This window comes from Mauremys reevesii, linkage group 4 (genome assembly GCF_016161935.1).
Source record: "Mauremys reevesii isolate NIE-2019 linkage group 4, ASM1616193v1, whole genome shotgun sequence".
Taxonomy (NCBI): domain Eukaryota; kingdom Metazoa; phylum Chordata; order Testudines; family Geoemydidae; genus Mauremys; species Mauremys reevesii.
Window position 1 is genome coordinate 37,285,505 of NC_052626.1, and position 26,711 is coordinate 37,312,215.

The 26,711-nt window shown below is 39.6% G+C and overlaps 1 protein-coding gene and 1 long non-coding RNA gene across 3 annotated transcripts in view; one reads left to right on the forward strand and one right to left on the reverse strand.

Annotated features, from left to right (window-relative positions):
• The window catches only part of SEL1L (SEL1L adaptor subunit of ERAD E3 ubiquitin ligase), a 53,884-nt gene that overhangs the window by 1,959 nt on the left and 25,214 nt on the right, over positions 1-26,711 (forward strand). Inside the window, exons 2-11 of the mRNA XM_039537531.1 lie at positions 8,783-8,820; positions 11,153-11,378; positions 15,074-15,241; positions 16,589-16,694; positions 19,261-19,423; positions 22,710-22,763; positions 22,843-22,902; positions 24,166-24,247; positions 24,928-25,082; positions 26,625-26,681. Coding sequence (XP_039393465.1) covers positions 8,783-8,820; positions 11,153-11,378; positions 15,074-15,241; positions 16,589-16,694; positions 19,261-19,423; positions 22,710-22,763; positions 22,843-22,902; positions 24,166-24,247; positions 24,928-25,082; positions 26,625-26,681 — 1,109 coding nt within the window. The remainder of the gene's footprint in view (positions 1-8,782; positions 8,821-11,152; positions 11,379-15,073; positions 15,242-16,588; positions 16,695-19,260; positions 19,424-22,709; positions 22,764-22,842; positions 22,903-24,165; positions 24,248-24,927; positions 25,083-26,624; positions 26,682-26,711) is intronic.
• On the reverse strand, positions 1,530-8,332 carry LOC120404659. 2 transcript variants are annotated; one of them, XR_005598101.1, is made up of 4 exons: positions 8,271-8,332; positions 4,638-4,749; positions 3,861-3,944; positions 1,530-1,832 (listed from the first exon to the last, which is right to left on the reverse strand). It is a non-coding gene; the product is annotated as an uncharacterized LOC120404659 (long non-coding RNA). The 2 variants fall into 2 exon arrangements; XR_005598100.1 differs by lacking the exon at positions 3,861-3,944.

Genomic DNA, 26,711 nt, shown 5'->3' on the forward strand with positions numbered 1-26,711 from the left:
ATGGGTTGGGGGCTGCCGGTGGGCGGAAGGAGCGGGGTGGGGGAGCTGATGGGAAGCTGCTGAGAGGTCCCTTCCAACCCTAATAATCTATGATTCTATGTATTACTGTGGCTCTTCGGCAATTACATTGGTAAATTCTGGCTCCTTCTCAGGCTCAGGTTGGCCACCCCTGAACTAGAGGGTTAAAAAATTAAGGTTGTCTTGTTCAAGGACAACTTGGATCTCAAATACTGTTGTCACGGCTTTTGTAGATAACATAATTGGCCACCTGCGTGTTTCCCAAAGTGTAGTACAGAAGCATCTAGCGCTCTGAAGCCAGAAAGATAACATAACCCACTTACCCAATACAGTTACGATCTACCACTTGTCAGAGTGCTTATAAAGAAATTAAAAATGAAAACTGGTCTCATCCGACCACATATGAATCAGTCAGTTGTAAATGCAGGATATTTAACTGCATGTGATTAGCATGGCTCGTATGCAGCATGTAATTTTTTTGACAGGGCTGTGTTCTCTGAGTGTGATATCCTGGTAGTTGAACTTTGAACCTAGTATTCAAGGGTTTTTTTATACAAAATTAAATTGTGAGTATATTGAAGGTATAATGAATATCCTCAACAATAGGGTACATTTAAAACACGTGGCACTATGTATGTCTGTTGGCCGCCCTCTTGGCTGAAATACTGAGGCTTGTTCTGGGGACATCCAGAGCTAAGGGCAAGAACAGCTAAAGAGCCAAGGCTCTGTAGCTGAGGGCTGTAACAACTCATATCCTCTGTGGATCAGCACAGAGCAGGGCTTGGAACACACATTCACCTGTGTATTATGTATTGCAGAGTTTGATGCTGTCACCAAATTATAATTTTCAGATGCTTAAGTTAGGTACAAACATCTGTAATAAAATGCATAGGTAATATGTATTTGGTTTGTTATATATTGCTAAGGGGGTTGCTATGGCTAAAAATTGGAACGATCATCATGTCAAGATCCAGATATAGCTCTGAATGTACCATAATGATTTTTGACAGCCACTGTGATCCTGGAAAGGCATTTCTTAACTAACATTTGCTTTAGAAAGTTAGTTTGTGAACTGGTTCTGGTTTGTGATTGTTACTATTGGATTATCTGATATCCTGCAAAAATATTGGTACCTGAAACATTCTTTGACAAGGTCCAGTACAAGCCTAGAGGCTTGGTGTTGAATACTAACTCAGTTGTTTTACGCTTGGAGCAGGCCTTCCAAGCGGATATTTGAATTCCTAAATACTCACCCATAACTTCTGGAGGCTAATCCTAAATCATCTGGGTTGTGGAAAAATGATTTCTGAGAAACCTCAAACTCAAATTATTGAATCTACAATTTAATTGTCTGGATTCAAGAGTTTTTGATATGCTATGTACCCAAATAGAAACCTTATCAAGTGCTGTCTTTGGCCTTGTAACCAAGACTCGCAATCCTAGTTTGAAATAATAATTTAATGAAAAACTTAAAATTTGCTCAAACCAGTAATTTATTGGAGACTTTCATGCTTGCTTGCTGTTAAGCCAAGAGAAGTGTTGGGCCTCAAATGAATGAGCCTCACCATCTGTTTATAGAATAAGATGTATATTTGTTTGATAGAGATTGTGCTTTAGATGAGGACTCTCTTGATGAAGCTCAATCCAGATAAAATTGATGAGATGCTGGTAAATTGGGGGAAGCAACTGGAAGATGTGGTAAGGATTACATCTACCATTTTGGTTGAGGTTCTGTACACACCACTTGTTAGTAGAGTTCGCAATCTCTGGTGTTGTTGGACTCCCCCCTGCTATTGGATGATTGTCAACCAGCACTGTAGAGAAAAGCTTGTTTTTGTTTAATCTGTATTGGGTATGGAGATCTGGAATGGACATATCTAAACAGTTATTTAGTGGAGTCCTGAAAAAGACTGTTCCAAATCATTCTCTCCTTTATTGACTTATTTGGGGGGTTCTAGGTATGTTTATGGAGTATGATACTTGTGTTGATGTGTTGGTTTATTTCATGTCTCAGAGTCAGAAATAAATCCTGACCAGGTATTACTGATCTTCCTGCAACAAATCAGTTCCCAGATTGTGGAAGTACTAAGAGAAGGCCTGATATTTCATTATTTTGGCTTCATAAGTGGCTTCCAAAAAAGTCTGTGTAAAATACAAATGTTGAAATTGCTGAGTCTAGAGATGTTTCTGCAGACTTTCATATACAGTTCTGGTTGGGTTTTTTTTTTTTTACCCACCACCTCAGTCACAGTATTGTACTTGCTAATGCTATCCATTCGTTTTAAATCATATTACACAGAAAGAATGTGTTGACAGTCCTCCAGTGAGAACACTTAGATGGGTTAAGCAGGGTTAAAAGAAATCTGATTCTTAATTATGAAGGTTCAATGTAACCATGGACTTATGGGAAGAGTATTTATTTATTTATTTTCGGTTTGTGTTTGTGTACACACACATTTAGGTTTCACATCATTTGCTGTTGTTACATATTGGAAATGTTTCAGTTGTACTTCAAGGTATTCTGGTATTTGTGAGCTATCAGACTGATGTTTTTTCTGCTTCATTCCTTTTCACTAAAATCTCAAAACCAAATAACTGTCGCCTAAAATTTTATCCTTTATTCTTTTGTTGTTGCATATAGCTATTGCTGGTCTGATTTGAGGCTGTCCCCTGCACTAGTTATGCTGAGGATGCAAGTTTGATTCCTGGTTTGTTTGTGGGATTTTTCTCTCTCTCCCTCCCTCCCTCCCTCTCTCCCCTCCTCCCCCCACTGGAGAGAAGGTATTTTCCATTCCATTCCATTCTTGCTGCTGTGCTATGTGTACTGGCTGACTTGAGTGGGAAGTAGTATGCTGAAGTCTGTTCATACAAAAATAAATAATTCCCTCAAAGTTCCTAAACCCCAGATCGTAATTTATAGAAGGGGACTGCTGTAGAGGTAGCTTTGGAAAAGTTTAGCCAGTAGTTCGAAAGGAGTTTGAAGGAACCTTGAATGTTGCCGTAAGAGGAGTAATACTTACTGACTACAGTCTTTGCAGTGCACTAATGGAATAGTGGTGGGACAAATAACTGAGTAGGACAATTTGAAACTAATTTTGCTGAGGCAACAGCCAGAAGTAGCATTTACTGAATCACTGCATGCCTTGTGATTGGCTGTAATAAGCATGCATTGTGTACAAACTTGGTTCAGGTGTCTCTTACTTGAAGTGCATTTTGTGTCAAAATTTGGCATAGTCAGAAAAATTTATCCATATGAGGAAAGTCATTTTTTAATGTTTCATGTTTGTTTATCCTTTATTTAAGAAAAAAAGAAGTAAAGGCCAAATTCTATTACAAAATGTAAACAATCAATTACCCCCCTTCCCCCCAAATGAAGGAAATGTTCCCTAGTTAATAACACACAAGGCCCTGCACTGATGGTCTATTACTGAAATATCTAGGGTATTGGTTGGGTTGTGTGGTATTGTTCAGAATTTGGATCTTTTACAAAAATCTGGATGGAAAAACTTAATTCTCAGAGATAAGTTGGGCCATTCGTGAGGCTTTAGCAGATTCCTTATGGCACTATTAGATCTCTGGCTATTTCCAAAGGATGAGTAGCCATCTTAACCTGTAATTTTAATGTTTTTCTAGACTAAACCTAGCAGAATTTCTCTGCTCTTGCTGACTCTTCCATAGCTTTGCACATTGACACCGGAGTTGTCCATTTTTTTTTTTTTCCCTTCCGGAATCTGGGCTAAACCTGTCTGACCTCTGGTGGTGGTCTACCCTCAGGTGCCCTACACTGAACAACTTTTTTCCTAATTTCTGGTTCCTCACACAAAATACTAAAAATGTCTTACCCGGTCCTTGTTCCTAGAGGTACTTCTAATGTGGATAGTGTGTACTATCAGTCCTCTTTCTTCATCATTAATAGGTTGGGTTTTCTTGAGCGTGTGAGAAGTGGCAAAACAAGTAATTAATCCTCATGAAATGCCTCTTACTTAAGTAGGTAGAATTTCATTTGGGGTACAAGAAGATTCAGGGCTGATGAAAAAATTTTGCATTAAATTTCTAACTAAAATGTTTTGTTTGTCTTGTATTGTTGGCTCATTACCTTTTAATAATCTGCACTATCCTTCCATTTGCTTAAAAAATGGTAGGATTAATTTCTAATCAGCCCTTTCAGAATTAGCATCTTTAGCACTAGGCAACCCTTCAAACAGATCCAGCAAATGGTAAGTGACCCACTTTTTCTGAGCTTGGATTTGCATTTAGAAAAGCAAATGAACAATTAGCTCTAATCACTGTTTGGCAAGTGCATAAACATTATAATGTCTGTGATTCTATGGGCAAACATTGGTTAATAATTCCCTCTTATTTCTAATAGTGACCTACCACTAGCCCCTCATTAATACCTCCAAAAGATCGGTTTTCATTATCTCTCAAAGTAGGCGTGCTTTTAATTATAATGGTAATGTCCATGTACTGTTCAGCAGTTCTGTGTCAAGAATTGTAGGTCTGTAAATGATCCCTTTGCTGCTAGCATTATCCAGTATCGCTGCAAGTTAGTCCACCTAATTTAACTGGAAAATCATTTAAGGGCCCAGTACAGCTAAATAAATTAAAGTTGTTTTTACCTTGTTTTAGCAGTCTGGTTTGGAAAACATCTGTGTAACAGCCTCTTAACTGTGTTATACCTGCAGCCTGTTAATTTAGAGCTGGTTCTTCTGAAAGAGCTACATGATGCAACTGCAATGAAACAGTTCAATTGTTTTGCTTTTGGGACAAAAACAAAACAAATGTAGTCCTGGTTTGTACTACTAATTCCCCTTACCCTTCCCACCTTAATTTTACATTTGTGTCCCTATACACATGTAATTGTTGTTAATGAGCAGTGGTAGGTCACTGTTGGAAATAAGAGGGAATTATTAACCAGTGTTTGCCCATTGAATAGAATGTGTATGGAGGGAATACACCCTTTTAGACTATTGGATTTTTGTTCTGTATGTGACTTGGCTTTTGTATGACTTTGCCATACAATTAATAAAGTCTCTTGATTAATCAAAGAACTAAAGGAGGGTAATGTAATTAATCAACATAGATTTATGGAAAATAGGTCCTGTCAAACTAACTTGATAGTTTTTGAGATTATGAGTTTGGTTAATAAAAATAATGATGTTGACTTCTGTAAGGTGTTTGACTTGATACTACATAACATTTTAATTAAAAAATGAGAACAGTAGAAAATTAACATGGCACATATTAAATGGATTAAAAACTGGCTGATAGGTCCCAAAATGTAGTTGTAACTGAGAAATCGTCATCAAGAGGGTGTACTTCCCGTGGGATCCCGCAAAGATCAGTTCTTGGCCCTCTGCTATTTAAAATTTTTAGCAGTGACCTGGAAGAAAACCATAAAATCATCACTGATCAAGTTTGCAGATGACACACAAATTGGGGGAATGGTAAATAATGAAGAGGACAGGACATTGATTCAGAGCAATCTGGTTTGCATGGTAAACTAGGCGCAAGCGAACAATGTGTTTTAATATAACTAAGTGTATACTTCTCGGAACAAAGGATGGAAACTCTATCCTGGGAAGTAGTGACTCAGAAAAATGATTTGCGTGTGTGGTAGATAATCAGCTGAACATGAACTCCCAATATGATGCTATGGCCAAAAGAGCTAATGCAATCCTCAGATGCATAAACAGGGGACTCTTGTAGGAGTGGAGAGGTTAGTTTACTTCTGTATTTGGCACTGATGCAATTGCTGTTCCAATACTGTGTCCGATTCTGGTGCCCACTATTCAAGAAAGATGTTGATAAATTTGAGAGGGTTCAGAGAACAGCCACTAGAAAATTTAAAGGATTAGGAAACATGCCTTATAGGGATAGACCCAAGGAGCTCCATCTATATAGCTTAACTAAGAAAAAAGGAGTGACTTGATTACAATCTTCAAGTACCTACATGGGGAACACATATTTAGTAATGTGCTCTTCAATCTAGCAGAGAAAGGTATAACATAATCCAGTGGTTGGAAGTTGAAGCTAAACAAATTCAGACTGGAAATAAGGTGTACATTTTTGACAATGAGGGTAATTAATCATTGGAACAACTTGCCAGGAGTTGTGGTGGATTCTCCATCACTGACAATTTTTCAGTAAAAATAGAATTCTGGAAATTGTTTTAGGGAAGTTCTCTGGCCTGTGTTGTACAGGAGGTCAGACTATATGACCACAATGGTACCTTTTCGCCTTGGAATCTATGTGTGTGTGTGTGTAGATATGTGTATGTGTATATATAATTGCTAAAATATACAATGCCAATTAGCAGTGAGGGGCTATCAGTGCTATTTTAAAATCTTTCTTTTAGGAATGTATTAGCTGATATTTAATGATTACAATGAATCTGCAGATGACACCTAAAGCTGATGTCCTAACCAGTTGTTGCCATTAAAAATATCCTCGTGCTTGTAAAGCATTAAACAGTATTGTTGACGTCTTCAGAATGCTTTGCAAGCAGTTAATCCCATTGTATGTAACCTGACCTTCCTCACTGGGGATAAATGATTTGCCCAAGGCCATAGAGGTTGTCAAAGTCGGGAATAAAATGCAAGATGGGCTAGGATTCCTGACTACTAGTCTGTATTTAGAACACTAGGGCCACGTCTACCACTTATGCCAGCAAAATCTAAGCAACAATAGATTTTGCTGGCATAAGTGGTAGTGTGCACAGGGCTGTGTTGTGGGGAGAGCTTCTCCCACTGACATAGCTACTGCTGTTCGTGGAGGTGGTTTTATTATGTCAACAGGAGAGCTCCAGTCGGCATAGAGTGGCTTCACAAGCATTCTTACAGCGGCTCACCTGCATCAGTATAGTTGCTCTGCTGTAAGCTTGCTAGTGTAGACTTGGCCTAAACTATACCGCTTTCGAAAGTGGAGATGTTAATCTGAGTGTCCTGTCTAAACTCCAACTGCTAATTACATTCTGCTTCCTAATTTCCCCTACATTTTCAAAACAGATATTGGATTCTTCACTTTCTTACCTAAGCTGATGTGCAGTTTTACTATGCGCTTCTAAACATCCACTGTGTGTCACCATGAAGGTGCTGCACTCCAGTAGTGGGAGAAGTAATTGCAGTGTGTGATTCTGAGTTGAAAAGCATTATAGTCTGCTTCAAAATGGAAAATACAGCAGGCATTGCTCCTTTCTTAAACTTTTAAGGTGCCTTTATAATTTCCTACTGCCATTATTGAATCTGCCACGGCAAGGCCTGAGTGGTTCAGGAATGAATTCTGGTACTTAGCCTGACTTCCTGTCATGAAAGATAAGCAAAAGAGGGCAAGGACATCATCTTCTAATAGCTGACTTCTAACACTGGCTATTGCATGGCAGTAAACTGTAGTGCTTCCCAGATGGCGTCAGTAGAACCATCAGAGCTGTGAAGTCAGTAAAATGTCATGTTCATCGCAGTTTCCATCACTTGTTTCGGAGCTGTTAGGGATAGAAAATCTGCATGTATTCAGCCCCTTTGCTGCAGCAGAATGTGATGGCCTTCTGTTGGTTTTCCACCAGCACATCTTTGCTCCAAAGGCAATGTGTGTAAGTTAATAGCAGAAATGTGTTTTATTCCACTTACTGTATATATAGCAGCCCTTAAGTGGCTAATATACTTAGTACTTCAAATAGAATTTTGTGTTCAAGGTATCGAACAGCTATTTTATATGAAGGGTACCTAAATTGACGAGAGTAAGGTTTGTCTCTCTGAACTCAGCCTGTTCCATCTCTTCTGAAGTACAATATATTTTCTGTTTTAAGGCTCTGCAATGCATAATCTGGACATAGTAAGGTGAGTTAAGGACAGACTAGTAACTTTAACCTTATTTGTCCTGATTCTTGGTTTAAGTGAAATATTCAGTGTTTTAACACACTGCTGTATTTTGGGGGGTTATCTTGTATTTTTGCTTGTGCAAGTTGTATTTTATGTTTAGGTATGATACAATGCTCAGGGCTCCTCTCATACTTGGGAAGGTCTCACATCATGTGTGACAACTCGAGACTCTTGGTCCAGGAGACTAAACAAAAAAATAAGAAAAGCTGTTTACAATAGAGTGAGTGTGTCAACTATATAGGACCTAGGAAAAATCAATATGAGAAATACAGGAGTCTACAAAACACATTTGAAGCTGCTAAAAATAGATCTATGGAACAATTCTATTTCCCTCTTACCTGAGATCATAAAAACAAACAAGACTATGCAACTGACCTGTGTTCTAGAGTTCCTTGTCCTTCTGCTGACTTAGTCTAACAAATGCCTCTTTCCCCAGGACTGAACAGGCTTTGATTGTTCTTTGCTTGCAGGCTGGAATTAAGTTTGGATCCTTGTATGACAACATAATGGTCTAGTGCCCTGATAACTTGACATTGTTCTATTTGAATGACTAAATCTCCACTCTGAGGCTTTGAATATGCTGTCCTGATAAACCACATAGGCACCTTTCTACCGAGAACCACGTTTAAATATATCTGACTAAAAAGGTGCTAACATGGCTTTCCTGGTCAATGCCTTTCGATAATTAAACTCTCTGGCAACTTAAAAGTTGATGCTTCTTAGCAATTCTAATTTAAATGCCTTTTAGATGTACTAGCGAACTCTAGAATATCTCAAAAGAGTAATGCTAAGCAATATTGTTTTGTTCTAGCTAAATTTATAGCTTTTTATTTAGGCAATAACATGTTAAAATAGCTTCTGAACTAAATTTTTAAAATTCTTTACAGATGAAGAAGGAAGTCAGGATGAGTCATTAGACTCAAAGGTAAGCAGTAAGTCTCACCCAATAACGCGTTCCATTTTCTTCTCCCTCTTTGTGGGGCTACTAGAGCAGGGGTTCTCAAACTGGGGATCAGGACCCCTCAGGGGGTCATGAGATTATTACATGGGTGGCAAGCTGTCAGCCTCCACCCCAAACCCTGCTTTGCCTCCAGCGCTTATAATGCTGTTAAATATATAAAAGTGTTTTTAATTTATAAGGGAAGTGGGGGGGGGGGGCGCACTCAGAAGCTTGCTGTGTGAAAGGGGTCACCAGTACAAAACTTTGAAAACCACTGAACTAGAGCAAGGGTCTGAAAATCAGAACTCAATGGAGTCTATTTAGAAACTGCCACTAACTTGCTATATGACCTTGGTCATGTCACTTAACATCTCTGAACTTCAGCTCACCTCTTTGAAAAAAAAGAATATTTGTTACCTTATGCATTGAGGGTTTAGTTAAGTAATACTAATGAAGACCTATGTAAGTATTAAAAATGTAGCATCTGTAAGGCTATGTTTTAGTCACGGGTATTTTTAATAAAAGTCATGGACGGGTCACAGGCAGTAAACAAAAATTCATGGGCCGTGACCCACCGATGACATACTATATACCCCTGCCTTAATCTGGGGGGGGGGCATGGCCTGGGACCCCTACTGCTTGGGGTGGGCGCTGACAGGCTCCCTACCCAGCTCCTCGGGTTCCCTGGAAGCAGCAACATGTCCGTCCCTCAGCTCCTATCTCAGCGCGCTGCCCCCACCCCAAGTGCTGGCTCTGCAGCTCCCATTGGCCGGGAACTGTGGCCAGTGGGAGCTGCAGGGGCAGTGCGCAGAGCTAGGAGCTGAGGGAGGGACATGTCGCCGCTTCCGGGAAGCCCCCCAAGGTAAGCGCCGCCCAGAGCCCTTGCCCTTTCCTGTGCCTCAGCCCCCTCCCATATGCATCCAAACTCCTGCTGGGGCTGGAGGGAGGGAGGCGGTTGACTGAGACTGCCCCAGCAGTGGCCAGTGCAGCTGGCTCATGGGCTGCCCAAGCTGCTCAGGCAACTCCCAGGCCAACTGCACCGGCTGCTGCAGAAGCCACGGATGTCCCAAAAAGTCATGGAATCTGTGATTTCTGTGACCTCCGTGACAAACTCACAGCCTTAAGTATAGGGAGAGCTGGTTTAGTGCAAAGGTAAGGTCGTTTTCCCTTATGATGCACTCTTATAGCACCTTTCATCAAAGTTTTCAGAAACACAAATTTAGCTTTACAGTATATCTGTCAGATAGGTGATATACCTGTCTTACAGGTGAGGAGACTGAGGCAAAGAGATTAGGTGGGGTGAGGGTTTTTTCCACTTCTTTCTCCCTCCTTATTTGGCTGTATTAGGGCTAAAACCCATCAATCTTCAATTCTAGTTCTTTGCTCTAAATAATAGACAACTTGCCTTCTAATTTTTCACTAATATTAGACTATAAATGGGAGATTTTAGGAGAGAGGAAACAAAGAATTGTGGTCAGAAGGTGATAGACTTGCAACTTTGTTGGGAGCACTAATATTACAAAACTGATAGGGCAAGTGAAGTCCCTTAGGAAGTTTTCAATAAAGTGTAATAGAAAAGTCTGTTACAATTCAGATGGAATACCTCAAACATGGAGTCAAGAACTGTTGGTGGAAGACAAGACAGTACAGGAAAAGATTTACCCTTGTACAGAGAAATTTCAGTCTACTTAGCTGTTTGACATTGGGACAAAGGATTCCCCTTTAGAAAGCCTTATACAGTCAGCTCTCCACTAAACACTTGGGTCCATGTGTCCAAATTTGATTTTCCTGTGACTTGGGATAGTTTTTTCCCTTAAGTACAAAGGGAACTAGTCTCCCCTTCTGCTATACTTCCAAGACTGTAGTTGAGTGCCTTAGCTTTAAACAGGTCATTCCAAATCAGCGCAAATGAAGCTCCATTTTTCACATAAGCTGAAGTGATGTACACACAATCTGCATGAATGAAGAGCAACCAATTTTGTGAGAGTTTTGGGACATCTCCATTGTGGAAAGAGGGTTACATTAAGTTCAAAGCGACAGAGTCCTGTGTCACCTTATAGACTAAAAGATGTAGTGGAGCATAAGTGGGTGAATACCCACATGACACATGCGTCTGACGAAGTGGGTATTCACCCACAAAAGCTTATGCTCCAATACGTCTGTTAGTCTACAAGGTGCCACAGGACTCTTTGTCACTTCCCCTCTTATATGAAATTCAGTTTCCTGGTAGGCTTCATAAACTAAAAAGGGGTGGAAATTGAATTGTAGTAGTCAGTGAGAGGACTAGTCTCCTAAATTCTACTCTCTTCTTCTCTAGACTTCCTTGCCTTCAGAAAAACAGGTGGGGGACCGCTCCACAGGAACCCGTGTTGTAGCAGGTCAGATCTTCCATGAGTCAGAGGAATCAGACTCTCACACTGAAGATGAAGAGAGCTTTAGGAGCCCAGAAGAGGAGAAAGAAAGCATGTTGGAGGAGCTTAACTCTCTTGAAATGTCAAACCTATTAAATAAGAACTTGGAAGATGTAGAAATGCAGAAACCAGGTAACTTTCCTTGAATTCTGCAGGCTTCATAAACCAACAGCAAGAAGCAAAATCAATCTGGAAAAATTGGGGAGATCAATGGGATCCAGAAATAATCTTCATTTGTCTCTATTGTCTAACTGAATAGAGGGTTTCAGAATGCAATGGTCATTGCAGCCTTAATTTTCCCAACTGTAATGTTGGCTAATACCTATATCATTTACTTCAGATGCATTTTAAAACGTTTTCCATAGTTTCTGCTGATTGCACAGCATAAGAAAATTCCCTCAAGTTAGTAAGAGTGCCCTGCTCCTTTTTTTTTATAACAACTTGTGAATGGAGAGAACAATCCAAATCCTGAAGTTCTAACATGAACATGACTCATATCTTCGTATTTTGAAGTATAGATTATGATCTAATGCTTTTCTCTCCCCAGAAGTAGTCACTTTTTTGGCCTGATTATAGCTTTGTCGTATGGGGGAGAGGGGGAAGACTATAAGTGGTCTTCTTGTTCTGGTAGTTGATTGTATGCAGGTTTGAGTTAAATTGAGGAGAGTGGAAGCAAACTTTGACACTGAGGCAACTTTGTGCATTGACAACCTCTCAGGAGCTGTAGGGCAGTACCTTATTTCATATAAACTAAGTACTTTTCAAATAAAAATACCCATAACCATGCCTGGTTGTTCTTAGATGTTCCAGGGAAGCTGAGTAGGAATTGCTTTTTAACTCATAATGAAAAGTTAGAGTTCATCAGATTAATATCCTTGCCTTGCAGCTTGCATTTGGGTATCCCTGACGTAGGCTGATGTACATAAAAAGGAAACATTTTTAATGTGCCCAGAGTAAACTAACTTTTACTCTAACCTTATGGAACAGGGTGATTGCATGGTAACTTAATGTTTAACTCAACACTTTCTCTAGCCGTTCTTTTCATATGCCTTTTCACAAATGCAGATTATCATGGTGAAAGGAAGCAGTAATTGTGCAGAACTACCTCTAATAATATCTGCTAACCTCCACCAGCTCTATACACTTTAAAAAAAAAAAAGTGACTTCCTATAAAACATCAGTAGCCTCTAGCTAATACAAAATGCTCTACACTTTTCTTGGGCACTTGTATATGTTGCTGTAGGTGAGTATGACATTGTACAGAGATGAAAGATATCAATGAAGTGGAAAAGTGAGTAAAAAGACATTTTTAGTAGTATAAGCAATTGTTGGTAGCCTTCAGATTCAAGCATCATGTTTAGTGAGCCAGGCCTCTTAAGTGAAGGTGAAATTTCATTAAGGTACTTTGTATCTTCCCATCAAAATGCCATGAAAGGGCTTTGTCTTCACATTGTTCAAATCTGATCTGTAAAAATGCCTCAGCTGGTTGCCTGGAACATTCCCTACTATAGCAAGCTAGCTGAATCCCAGACTAGACTGTGTGCAGCCACTTAGATTGTCACCTGAGTAAATATGCTTATTAGCCCATACCTGATATCTTAATATGTATACGTTTATAAATAACTTCATCTTATACTTGCCTCTCATACAAAGTTCATGGTTCCATTTTTCTCCCATAACAGCACTATCACAGTGTATGGACTGTAGCATCTTGCATTCTTTTAGGTGTTAGTAAAAACAACTGTATGTGGGAGAAACAAATACTGTGCCTGGATTTAAAATAAAAACAAGAAGGTGGGGTGGAAAAGGAAATGGGATGTGGCTAGCTGAGTGTTTGACTACTAATATCATAGCTATGCAATAAGGTGTGAGAGGCAGTTGTAAACTAATGCCACCATCTAAAGCACTACATGATTTGCTTGGTGCATTTTATGTGTTTGTTATTTGCCTTCCTCTGAAGCATCCAGTATTTTCCACTACTAGAGGTCAGGAACCAGACTTGATGAATCCAGTAGTTTGATCTAGTATGGCAAATCCTATATTTATTGAACTCTAGTCTTGGCCTGTAAAAAGCTGTTGAGTTCCAAGAAGGTGAACCGATGATTGGAGGAGGGGGAAATGTTCATTGCTATTGGTTCATATGAAACCATCATTTGTCTATTTATGCAACTTTGAGAGAGAGAAGTTCTTTACCAGAGTTTCAGTTTTACTCTACATTGATGCAGCAGGTGCAGCCTAAGCTGATTTACCTTTTTCCCCCTTCACTGCTCTGCTGTGTCACCAGTACTTAAAGACCTTTCTAACTTCATAGACTTCAGCATAGTGTTATGTGAAAACAGCTTAGGGGGATAATGCTAAGTAAATTTAGGATTCTTATAAAAAGTGAATGAATATTCTTCCATAGCTTTTTAATTAACATGGTTGTAAAGGGGAGACACCAAAAAAGTAACTTTAAAACTTCCCCTTTACAGGGAAAAAATTGTCAGACCTTCTAAAATAATAACTGCAATACAGACAAAATTCAAGTTCTCAGCAGGGCTGATGCCAAGGTGCTGAGTTTGTTGGTCACTGATTGTGGACATCTTCTAGTTCAGTAGTTGAGCAGGTGACAATAGACTATACATGTAGTCAGTTTAATTCTGCAGACTACTCCAGGGTTGGCAGTTACTCATGACTGTTGTGCTAAGCCCCTGTGCCATAGGTGCTGGAGCTGGCAAATAACTGTGTGCATATTCTGAAGAAAAATCATTCTGCCACTAGTTAATGTGTACTGTTGGGCAAGCAACTAACTTGCTCATATGTCATTGTCTTCCCAAAAATGAAATCTTTGGAATTGTCCAGCATAGCAGTGTTCCTAGTAATTCTAGAAGACCTGTATGTAAACAACTTGAGTTTTTTTAATAGAGGTGACTTAAACCAAATCTGTAAAATAATGTATCTTTAAAATATTATTGACACCACCAAGCATTCAAAAATCATAAGTTGGGCTCACTTTAAAAAAAAACCCACAACATTTAAAGTGTTTTTGTTTTATGGCTTTATAGTTTTTGAGCCTTCAGGGGGTCATGTTTTCAAGCTTTTCTCTCTAATCCTGAGGACTAGAAACTTACTCTCTCAACTTTACTTTAAACAAAAATGTATCTTTTTATTCACATGACTCTCGGAGCTGGGAGTTTAATGAAAATACCAAATTGTGAGACTCACAATTTAATCATGAGAGTTGGCAGTGCGTGTAAAATGAGAAGCTTTCATGAAAGTTAATAGAAATGTCATCCATTTTTTAAAAATCCATAAAAATTCAGTGAGATTTAGATCTAAATCTTTCCCTATGATATTAGAGACTCAAACTGCAGTATTGCGCAAGTTAATACATGAGAACCAACAATCAAACTTCCTATAACCAAATGTCAATCTAATCAGTCTTTTTCATTGCCCTAGGTGAGTGAAGTGCAATACAGAAGCAAGTAGTATATGAGCACTGGAAACGAAATTAGATTTTCAGATTCCAGCTTTGATATCTTAAGACTTTTAATAATTTAAAACGGCTAATAATATAGTAATGATAACATTAAAATGCGAATCTTATTTATCAAATATGTCCCTTTTTTATTTCCCTTCTTTATAGTTGTCGAAGAAAAACTCAGTTGCATGAATAATGAAACTTTAGCTTAATTAGTTTGTCGTACTAAAACTCAGAAACCTGGCGTACAGGGAACAGTCCCCTGTGATGGTGAACAGTTTGTTTGCTATGTGTGTGAGAGACAGACTTTAACTTGGGGAGAAATCATGAGAGAGATCTCATTCCTGGTGGGTTTTTTTTTCTCCAGTTTTGACAGCCATCGGAGGCACTGCAGACAGTGAGCCCTGTCACTTCCCCTTCCTGTTCCTGGAGAAGGAGTATGCAGAATGTACTGCTGATGGGAGGGAAGATGGAAGGCTTTGGTGTGCAACAACCTATGATTACAAGAGAGATCAAAAGTGGGGCTTCTGTGAAAGTAAGTAGCAGAATATTTACTGAGTTTAATGGTCTCCTTATCCCTTGTGGGCAAGTGTCTCCATAAACATAAGGTTTGCACAGTAGAAGTAATGGGAAAGGGAGAGCCATCCTAGTGTCATAGATATCTGTTCCCACATTATCATGTGGTACTCCCATTTCCTGGGTTCATGGAAACTGAAAGTGACCTTAATGGGTACAATTTGAGAGTTACATGGGGAATTCACTGTATACATCCCACTGAAGTCAGTGGCTTGCTGCACAAATATGACCCTTTTGTCTCTTGCAGAAAGGAAGCCAAAACATGTGTGTTTGAGGATATTTTATCTCTTTTCTCCCCACCTTTCCAGGAGGATGACTTGAGCAGCATGGTGATAGCAAAATAAATGAAAGACTAGGCAAATGCACAAAAAAGGGTGGCTATAAAAACCCAACAGCCCATTGAGACAACTTTCTCCCTCATTGCCAGCACAACCTCTGTATCTTGTCTTGCAGTAACAAGATCATGTGTAGGGCCCTACCAAATTCACGGTCCATTTTGGTCAATTTCACAGTCATAGGATTTAAAAAATTGTAAACTTCATGATTTCACCTATTTAAATCTGAAATTTCAGGGTGTTGTAATTTGTAGGGATCCTGACCCAAACAGGAGTTGTGGAGGAATTGCAAGGTTATTGTAGTGGAGATTGCAGTACTGCTACCCTTACTTCTGCACTGCTGCTGGCAGCTGCACTGCCTTCAGAGCTGGGCAGCTGGAGAGCGGTGGCTGCTGGCTGGGAGCCCAGCACTAAAGGCAGAGCTGTCATTAGCAGCAGCGCAGAAGTAAGGATGGGCCCTCAGTCAGCAGCCACCACCCTCCGGCCACCCAGTTCTGAAGGCAGCTGCGCAGAAGTAAGGGTGGCATGGTATGGTATTGCCCCACTTACTTTTGTGCTGCCGATGATGGAGCGCTGCCTTCAGAGCTGGGTGCCCAGCCAACAGCCACCATGTTTCAGCCACCCAGCTCTGAAGGTAGTGGAGAAGTAAGGATGGCAATACCACGACTCCCCTAAAATAACCTCACAACCCCCCTGAAACTCCCTTTTGGGTCAGAATCCCCAATTTGAGAAATGCCGGTCTCCCTTGTGAAATCTATATATAGTAGAGGGTAAAAGCACACAAAAGACCAGACTTCACGGGAGGACACCAGATTTCACGGACTGTGACGCATATGTCATGGCCGTGAATTTGGTAGCGCCCTAATCATGTGGCCAAGGAAGAATCTGCCATGAAGACCCAGCAGAAACAGACGTTTATGAGACCAGCCTCTTGCATTTGATTAAACCACTTATCTTTTTTTTTTTTTTAGCTGAAGAGCAGTCTAATAAGAGAAGACAGATGCAGGAAGCAGAGGATGTTTACCAGACTGGGATGAAAATCCTTAACGAGAGCAGTAAAAAGGCACAGAAGAAAGAGTAAGTCCATGCTTGAACATTAACATAGGTCTTTCTTGGGAGACACGGATGACTTGGTTTGTTATGATGTCTTGTAACCAGGACACAGCTTAATGAGACACTGGGTTTTAGACTTGAGTGATACTAGAAGTTATACAGACTTAGTTTTATATAAATCAGTCATGTGGCATTGAGAATAAATGGTAATTGGAGAACATTCACAGGAGCAGAAACTCATGACAGCTTTCTTTGAGTAGATCCACAAAAAGTAGCTAGACTTTTTCCATTATGGAATGTGTGCAGATAATTCTAACAATGTTCGTTGTGCTGCTAAGCAGTGCAATTCTCTACTTCAGAAAAAGAAACCATTGTTTTTTCTCTAGCCATGTAACAAGAGCTGGGCAGGAGGAATCTGGGTTTTTTTGTTTTGTTTTTTTTCACACACAAAATTTCAAGATTGATTTTTTTTTTAAATCCATCCTATAGCAGGACAAACCTAAAACCTTTTGAAATCTTTAATGAAAAAAGAGACAACCCCCACCCACCGCCAACAACCTGAGTAGCCAATAGTCTAGTGGTTAGCATGCTCACATGAGATGTGGGAGATCCAGGTCTAAGTCCATGCTCTGCCTGTTGAGTCCTTAACCACTTGTCTGTGGTTTCGTTGAAGCTATTATGTTTACATGAAAAGTTTTGGACAGATATTTTCTGAGTTAAAAATCAGAAAAAGGCTTTGTCAAAAAATTCCTGGCCCTCTTTATACCTAACCTATACTGAGAACATGAATTGTAGAAATGTTTTTGTTGTAATGTGGTACCTACTTCAGCAGCAGAAAGGACTATCTTAGAACAGCCCCTGCAGGATGTAACAGCTGCCCTAATATGAACTCTAAAAACTCAAATCTGGACTCATTGACATTTGACATATCCAGTGCCTGTTTGGCACCTTTTGAGACTCCTGAGATCTTTTTCCCTTTCAACTCAGGATTTCACTGACTTCTTCAAAGATTAGATTAACAAGATTCAGTAGGAACTTCTCTACTGTTGCTTGGTTACCATGAAAGCACTATATATAACTGCAAAGTATTGATTATATTCTCTGTTCTAGCTAACTAACTCAGTTACTACAATTTAGTTTTGTATAACATAATGGATAAATGCAAAAGAGGAAACCAAGGAAGAGCAAGGGTGAGATGAAACTCTCATTCTGCTCAGTCTGGATTCTTTGTGCTCCATCCATCTAGTAAATCAGCAGCAACGTCAGGTAGTTCCGACTTACTGTAAATACTGTAAATCATGTGTATTGCAGTAGCATCTAGAGGCCACATTTAAGATCAGGGCCTCTTGTACTAAGGCACTCTACATAGACACAATAAGAGACAAAGACCTCCAAAAGTTTAGTTTTGGCAAGACAGAGTGGGAGAAAGGAAGCATTATTCCCACGTTACACATGGGAACTGAGGCACAAGAGGCTAAGTGATTTATCCAAGGTGATGCAGGAAATCTTTGACAAAGCCAGGCATTGGACTTTGAAAATCTGGTTCAGTCCAGTACCTTAGCTGCAAGATCATCCTACTTTTTGTGCTTTAAATATTATAGGAATTAGTAGCAGTGGTCTTTCAGTTTCAGGTCACTACTCACCTTTCTATTAAACATAAGACTACAAGAGAGTGGTGCGAAAGAAACCAACATAGAGCCTTAAATATAAAAATGTATTTATAGGGGACAAAGAAGTCGTCCAGAGAATAGGAACTGGAAAGCAAACAAATAGGAGCAAAGAAGGAAGTGAGACAATTTGCTTTAAACTCTTCAGGATAGTTTAATATCTTCGACAGATTAAAGTATACAAAACAATTTTTTTATACGTTAACCTGTTTAGATGGTATCTTTTGGGGAATCACAGTTCTAGATGTCAGAATCACAGTGAAGAGACCTTTTGTCTATTTCAATCATGGATCTTGCAAAATCAGCAAAACTAATTTAGCAAAAAGGTCTTTTCCCAAAAACGTCTCATGGTTAATCTAGCCACTTCATTACAACAGTAACAACTACGTAATCATTTTAGCCCAGTGTTTGTATGGAATCCATTGATGCTTTTAGTTTAAATTGATTTAATAGTGAAGTGAAACAAGATAGTTGAGTTGATGCCTTCCGTTTTTTCATGTGACATATGAAACCATTAAAAAGCAGTGGTGATGGTAACTTTACTTTTGTCACTAGATCCTGTATCTGGTGTCTTCCATTACCAGAACAACAACAGAAAAAAAACCTCTGTAGTGAGCAGTTGTCTGACTCTGTGAACTGTTAAAAAGGCTCATGAATAATACTAATTTATATGTTAACAGTGTGGAGGATTGTGAACCCATAAATAGGCTCTTAATTTGTGGTGTCTTAATCATGTGAGATTTTGAATATTATACTATGTTTAAAAAGGGAAATGCCTGCAAATTAGATAGTGGTAGATACAGAATGGCAATTAGGACAGAGTGAGGCAGTGAAAAGTTTCCTCTGTAGCTTTTAGCTTTACTGATAGAACTTGTTTTGTTTGTTTAAAGGAGACTAAACCTTTAATTACATTCTTCTTTAAGAGCATATCAGTATCTTCTGAAAGCAGCCGACATGAACCATACCAAGGCAATGGAAAAAGTGTCTTATGCTCTATTGTTTGGGGATTACCTGAAGCAAAACATCCAGTCTGCTAAAGAGCTGTTTGAGAAACTGACTGAGGAGGGATCTCCTAAAGGGCAAACGGTATGTATGCTCTAAAGCAGTGGTCCCCTAACTGTGGGAAATGCCTGTCTAGGGGGTTGTAGAAGAATGTTTGGGGGGATGCAGCAGGGCCTGGGCCAGTCCCCATGGGGGTCAGGGAAGGAGCGCCACTCAGTCCCACTCTGCCTCCAGCTCAGCCCCGATCCAGCCGCGGCGCCGCTTCCAGCCTCAGCTGTCAGTTCCTGAGCCCAGCCGTGGCTCCCAGCCACAGCTCCGCTCCCAGCCACAGCTCCACTCCCAAGGGGGCATGGGCAGATTACAGTAAAGGGGCACTGCTCTAAAGGGAGCTTTTGTTTAGTGTTCATGTTGTCAGCTTCAGCCATCACCAAGGGCGGGATGGGCCATGAAGACTGACCTCCCTTCTCATCTCTAGAATGAGGAAAGTTGATGGGGGAAGCTGACTCTACTTTTCCTTGGGCTATAAATGTTTTGTGGATAAACAGGACTTAAGTCTCTTGGGCTGCAATCCAGCACCTTTTTTGCTCTTAACTAAATAAATCTGACATCTAGAACTTATGTTTTGACCTAACGACATTTAAAAGGAAATTCTTTTTTATTTTTTTTAAACCTATGTGTAAGTAGTGAGTTCTGGTCTTTTCATCGCTTTAACTAACTACCAGCTTGGGTACAGGTCAGGAAGATACAGGCAGCCACAATTTGAAGACTCTAGCCAACCAAATATCTTTTAAACTTCTGAGTGAATGGCCTGGTGCTGTTTGTTTGGCTATGGGATTTCCATAAAGATACCTGCTGATAGTTAAGCTCTTTCAAGGTTATCTAGGCTACACTGGGAATTTGACAACTGTTGGATGAAACATAATTGCCCTTTTAGTCACAAACATACATGTTTTAAATGTTCTATAATTGTTGACTTTTGGTTTCAAAGGCAGTAGGTATCAACACAGAATTTTCATTAAATATTTACACATACACTTTATGCAAGGTGCAGATATCTGATTCTGAAGGAAAGCCTCATCCTAACACCTTAAACTTGAGTCTGAGATGTTTTCCCCACACACACACACTTCTATCCCTTAATTTCCCTTCTGTCTGCATCCACTTCCACTTCCTCACACACACCTTAATGTCATTGAAGTACCCGCTCTAAGTAGGAGGCTGAAAAATAATTTTTGTAGTTTTTATTAAAATGTCTGTATATTTTTATAAAAAACTTCCGGCAATGGAGTGGAACGCAGCTATTTCTATAAATATAACCATGTGCATATAATCACATTAAGTGGAATTTTTTTGTTAAAAAAGTGCCTATGCTAGTCTAAAGGCATTATACAGTCTAAACATATGACCAGTAATGTATTACTTCAAAGATCTCCTGCCCCGTTCAAGTAAATTCCCTCACTCCACTCCATAACCTAATTCAACCCCTCCTCCTGGGAAAATAAAGGCATCTTGGAGCATGCTGTGTGAAGTTCATTCTCTTAATATCCATGTTCTATCAAAGGAATGGAGGTGATTCAAAGGCATGTTAGCAGCACTGAGGTTTGTTTGTAACTTGTCTAAAGGGTAGGACTATTGTTTGAACAGTTGTCTAAATGAGTACTGTTCCCCTTCCCTTACTCCTCAGCCCTGCGTCTGCAGCCCTGAATATCTTGAGAGCAAATGACAAGCAATAGAACTTTTTCAGTGACTGTTACAGTATAGGGCTGCTGAGTACTGGAAATATCAGCAGGAACACTTGTATCTTTTTTCAGTTACTAAAGACTGTCTACAAGAAAGAATTATTGAGGGAGAGAGCTAGAGCATAAGCCCCTTATTCACCTAGCACAGGGGTTCTCAAACTGGGGGTTGGGACACCTCAGGGTTGTGAGGTTATTACAGGGGGTGGTCACGAGCTGTCAACCTCCATGCCAAACCCTGCTTGCCTCCAGCATTTATAATGGTGTTAAATATATTAAAAAATGTGTTTAATTTATTGGAGGGAGGGGGGGGTGTCACACTCAAAGGCTTGCTGTGTGAAAGGGGTCGCCATTAAAAAAGTTTGAGGCCCACTGACTAGCAGTATTCATACTGCAGTACCATCACTACCATACATCTACACTGGAGGTTTTTAAGTGGAATTACATATTAGTCTTCATTCCAGGACACACACGTTTTGATTGTGGTTACAAATGTCTGTAGATTAGTATGTATAAACCTGTTGGCTATCCTGTCTCCACAGTTTCAGGCAGTAAGGTCCAGATCAAGACTGATGCATGATTCATGACTTGCCCATAGCTGTGTTACTTCTGAAATACTGTATGCAGCCATCACTGATAACTGATCAGCTAGTGTGGCTATAACAGACTTCAGGTTTTGGTGGAATTATATTAACTGTTCACTGTAGGTGAAGTCTCTTGATTATCCTAACATGTCAAACTTTGGAAGTTTAGCTCTTATATTTGTGTGTGACACTGACACTGTATCTTCTGTGTTCTCTCTCTGATGGCCCACACAGCTGTACCAGGTGGCGGAGCTAGAACAGTACTTATTTTTGTTTTTTCTTCAGAAAGTTCTAGGTGTCATAACTAATTAGATTTACAGTCGCAAATGATTACTGCTCAGCAGCAAAACTGATCATATACAAATAATGAATTAGCTTAGCCAACCAGTAAATTAAAGCACCTGCCCCCAGGAATATACATACTCAGACTCTGCCTTGGCCAGATTTTTATCAAATAGATTTTGCAGCATACCTGAAAATCCATCAACTCTGGGATATTTTGAGCCAAGGTGGAAAGTAAGTTCCACAGTACCAGAGCCCTCTTGGAGAACACCCTGCCGGCAGTTCCTTCTCTATATAGAACTTAATTTTCAATGCTCTATACAAAAAAAATAAGTAATCCTTGCAAAACACTCCATGTGAGAGAGAAGTTATTTCTGTTTTACTAATGAGGGAACTGAGGCATAGAGGTTAAGGTGCTTGCTTAAGGCAACTCAGTAAGTTTCTCAGTCATTATTAGATCTCTTGAGTCTTTGGCTTGCAGCCCTACGCTCCAGTGGATACTAGACAGCACTGCCTCTTCTAGAACATAAGAGAAATCCATGCTAGCCTACTTGACCTTGGAGAAATCATATGCTTTATATTTAATAATAAATGAATTAGACATGGGGGTTACCCAAATAAAGTTGGCTTTTTGGTCTGCTTATATGCACTCAAGTACCTGTTATGTTTTCCAGGTCACTGCAACATATTTACCTTTTTTTTGTTCCTAGTCTACAAACATTAATCCTAAAATTTCCAAATATTCATTGAGTTGTATTTTTATTTCAGGCTCTTGGATTTCTCTATGCATCTGGTCTTGATGTTAATTCCAGTCAAGCTAAGGTAACTCTGTCAAATCTTCACTTTTGCTTTTATTTCACTTCAGATGCAAATGATTAAATATCTTCTATTCTTATTCTAGGCCCTGGTTTATTACACTTTTGGAGCTCTCGGAGGAAATCTGATAGCGCACATGATTTTGGTAAGTGAGATTTCATAGCTAATACACAGAACTAAAGTTAATAGAAATGCTCCTTTTTTATCTAATTTTATATCTGATTATTAAGATCATGAATGTTTTATAGTCTCCTAAAAGTGTAACTGCTCAGTTTTTAAACACAAGAGCATGTCTATACAGTGCTGCTTATTGCCTACCCATTCCATTACTTTTTAATACAGAAACCTTCCACAGAAGGTGGAAGCTAACGCTTAGGGCTTGAGTCTCCTTCACAACTGTTTTGTCCTTATTTATCTCCAGGGATTTCAATGAAGTTACTGGTATAAATGAGAGGAGACTCAAGCCCTTAAAAACCAAAGCAGGATCTTGTTTTTCTCCAACAGCACGTATAAAACACACAAATAGAATATGGTATATAAAATTCAAACCCTTTAAACAGAATGTGTTAAATTGTTGCTCCTGAGGCATCAAAATCTGCTTAGTTGTTTTGTTTGATTTAAAACACAAGGCTCATTGACTACTCTTGCATTCATTTATAGGGCCCTACCAAATTCACAGCCATGAAAAACGCATAATGGACCATGAAATCTGGTCTTCTCCCATGAAAGCTTTTTACCCTGTACTATACAGACTTCATGGGGGAGACCAGCGTTTCTCAAATTGGGGGTCCTGCCCAAAAGGGAGTTGCAGAGGGGTCACAAGGTTATTTTAGAGGGGTTGCAGTATTGCCACCCTTACTTCAGCTCTGTCTGCAGAGCTGGGGGCCAGAGAGTGGCGGCTGCTGACTGATGGCCCAGCTCTGCAGGCAGGAGCGCAGCAGTAAGGGTGACAGTATCATACCATGCCATCCTTCCTTCTGTGCTGCTGCTGGCAGCGGCTCTGCCTTCAGAGCTGGGCTCCCAGCTGAAGGCAGCACCGCCACCAGCAGCAATGCAGAAGTGTGGATAGCAGTACTGCAACCCAGTTAACAATAACCTTGCAACACCCCCCGCACCACACACACACAACTCCTTTTTGAGTCAGGACCCCTACAATTACAACATCAGATTTAAATAAGTGAAATCATGAAATTTACAATTTTTAAAATCCTAAGACAATGAAATTGACCAAAATGAATTTGGTTGGGCCCTATTCATTTGTGTTAGGAGTACGTCTAATCTTAAGCATTTCTTCTGCTGTGAAAAGTTGATGAAAGTCTCACGTGTGCATCAAGCTATTTAACTGCATAAAATGTCCAATAAGTGGCTGTATAACAACTGATGGTTTCTTGCTTTTGTATCTTTGCAGGGTTACCGGTACTGGGGTGGGATAGGAGTCCTTCAGAGTTGTGAATCTGCTCTCACTCACTATCGACTTGTGGCTAATCATGGTAAAAAAAATTCATATTAACGAAGGTGCAAATCTAGAATTACCTACAATATTTGTCTGGGCATACTTCAAAATATTTAGAATTTTATATTCTTATACTTTCATTAGTTGAACACACTGGTAAGTTAGCTCTTACAGATATTGTAGACCAATTTATGATAACTTCTTCCATGTATAACCTTTAAATTTAAACTTTTAATTCTGAAGGATGCCAAAGGACTTCACAAATGGGTATTCCCAGGCATGATTAATCTTCTAAATTAACTGATCTTTCTAGAAAAACTTAATAGATTTTTTTATTTATTTTAAAAATATTCTTTTAATTCTGGAAATTCAGAGTTAATGTTGGTTGTGGAACCTAAACTGTCTTGCACTATGCACCATCCACGTATGGCAGAGTCACAGATAAAACTGCCTACTCCCCTTTATCACCTGCCTACAATACACAAAATCATAGTATACCTCGTTTGTTCTTGAGAAATACTTACTTTAATGTACAGCCTTATTTGCCCAGTTTATGGGATCTGGGTGGATGTTTGATTTTGATAAAACCAGTCTTTTTGGTGGTATGCCAAAAATGTAGCGCTCAGTTGAAAGTTGTCTGCAAATGGCTTACTTCATATGTCTTAGTATGTTAACTTCATGTTCCTTTCCTTGTTCTTCTCATCTTCTTGTCACCAGTGGCTAGCGATATATCTCTGACAGGAGGCACAGTTGTGCAGAGAATTCGCCTGGCAGATGAAGTGGAAAATCCAGGAATGGCCAGTGGGATGCTGGAGGAAGATTTGATTCAATATTACCAGTTTCTAGCAGAGAAAGGAGATGTACAAGCACAGGTATGATCAGTGTGACACGATGGGGTGGGACTCTTCCGGAGGCTGTTGGAGCAGTTGCAAATGTATGAAGCTCTCAAGAATCCAGTTTTTTTCTCTTACTCCCAGACCAACATGATTACTAGAACTGATCAGAAATTTTTCACTGAAACTTCTTTTCATGGAAAATAGATTTCTGATTATATTTTTGTTTTATTAAAATTTTCAGGTATTTGTTGAGAAACATTCTTGATTTTCAAACTTAAAAATTCCACCAATAAAAATTGACGAACAAAATTTTTCTTTTTTTTTTTTTGGTGTGTGCTTGGAAAATAAAATTCCTCTTTGCTTTCCTCACACCCTGAGGAGGCGAGAGCTTTGCAACACTCCAAACTCCTCTGGCCAGTTTAGGAGCAGAATTGGCCGTTGTGGAGGGAGCATTGGCCAGAAGGACTGTCACAGGACAGAGGAATAGAGGACTGCTGAGGGCCTTGGAGAGATCAATATCACCATAGTTAGGTATCTTGTCTGTGGTTGTAAGGTGGCTAGATTTAACTAGAAGAACTGTCATCTGTAACCATGAATGTTCTCCATCCCCCTTCGTTGCTGTTCTCTGCCTCCACCTAGCATTACATTAGAAATGTTCACCCTAAAGAATAAACATGGCACAACACTGGAGTGGCCTTTGGACCAACAGCATGCCAACCATGTATGGCAGCAGTGACACAGTTAAGTAGAAGCCAAAGGGTCTTCGGTGGAGTTCAAAAGCTGTCATGAAGAAATGTACAGTAGTCATCATTTAAAGTAAGTGTTTGCCAGCAGGGATCTTGCAGTGTTATCTGAGATGCTGTAGTTAATTCTTGTAAATATATGGAAATACTCCATTCCTTATACTGCTGTGTGGTCACTGATGGCAAATAATCCGTTGCGTGTAAAACTAATTGTTGTCAGTGGACAAGTGTCCACATCACAACTGTCATTAATTGGCTCCTTTGTTAGCAATCTCAGCAGAGAGACCATTGAAAATAAAATAGCCCTTCCAGATCAGGTTTGGGGCACACTGGTAGGGCCAGGTGGAGGAAGCTTGGCCTGCCACTGCCCATGTTGTATCTATTCTCTGGGTAGAGGATTTTGCTGTCTGCAGAGTGTAAACATGACTCCCTTCCTCTATATTTAATCCACATTAATGGAAGGAATCAGAAAGAACTGAGAGATGACTGACCATAACAAATAAAAAATTGAGAGGATATGATTTTTAAAAACTAGGGTAACAAATTCAAAGATGCTCGATCTTTCTTTTTTTATATCATAACAAGGATCTTAAACCTGGGGGAGCCAACTCATTTGCTTTAATCACCCTTTTGCCTCAAACTGTGGTGACTACTGAAGCAGAATAATTTTTGTTTTCAAGCTTATTTCCTTTAATCTGTATCTCTGATAAACAATTTGGTATGCTGTTTGCTGTGCATGTGATTAATTTACTCAATTTGTAATTGTATTGCTTGTGTATAAAGCTTCTGTATACAGGGAGACACGATGCTTTTAAGTTTTCATTTTATTTTTCAGGTTGGCCTTGGTCAGTTACATTTACATGGAGGAAGAGGAGTGGAGCAAAATCACCAGGTACCCATTTTACATCATTGCTGGCATTTA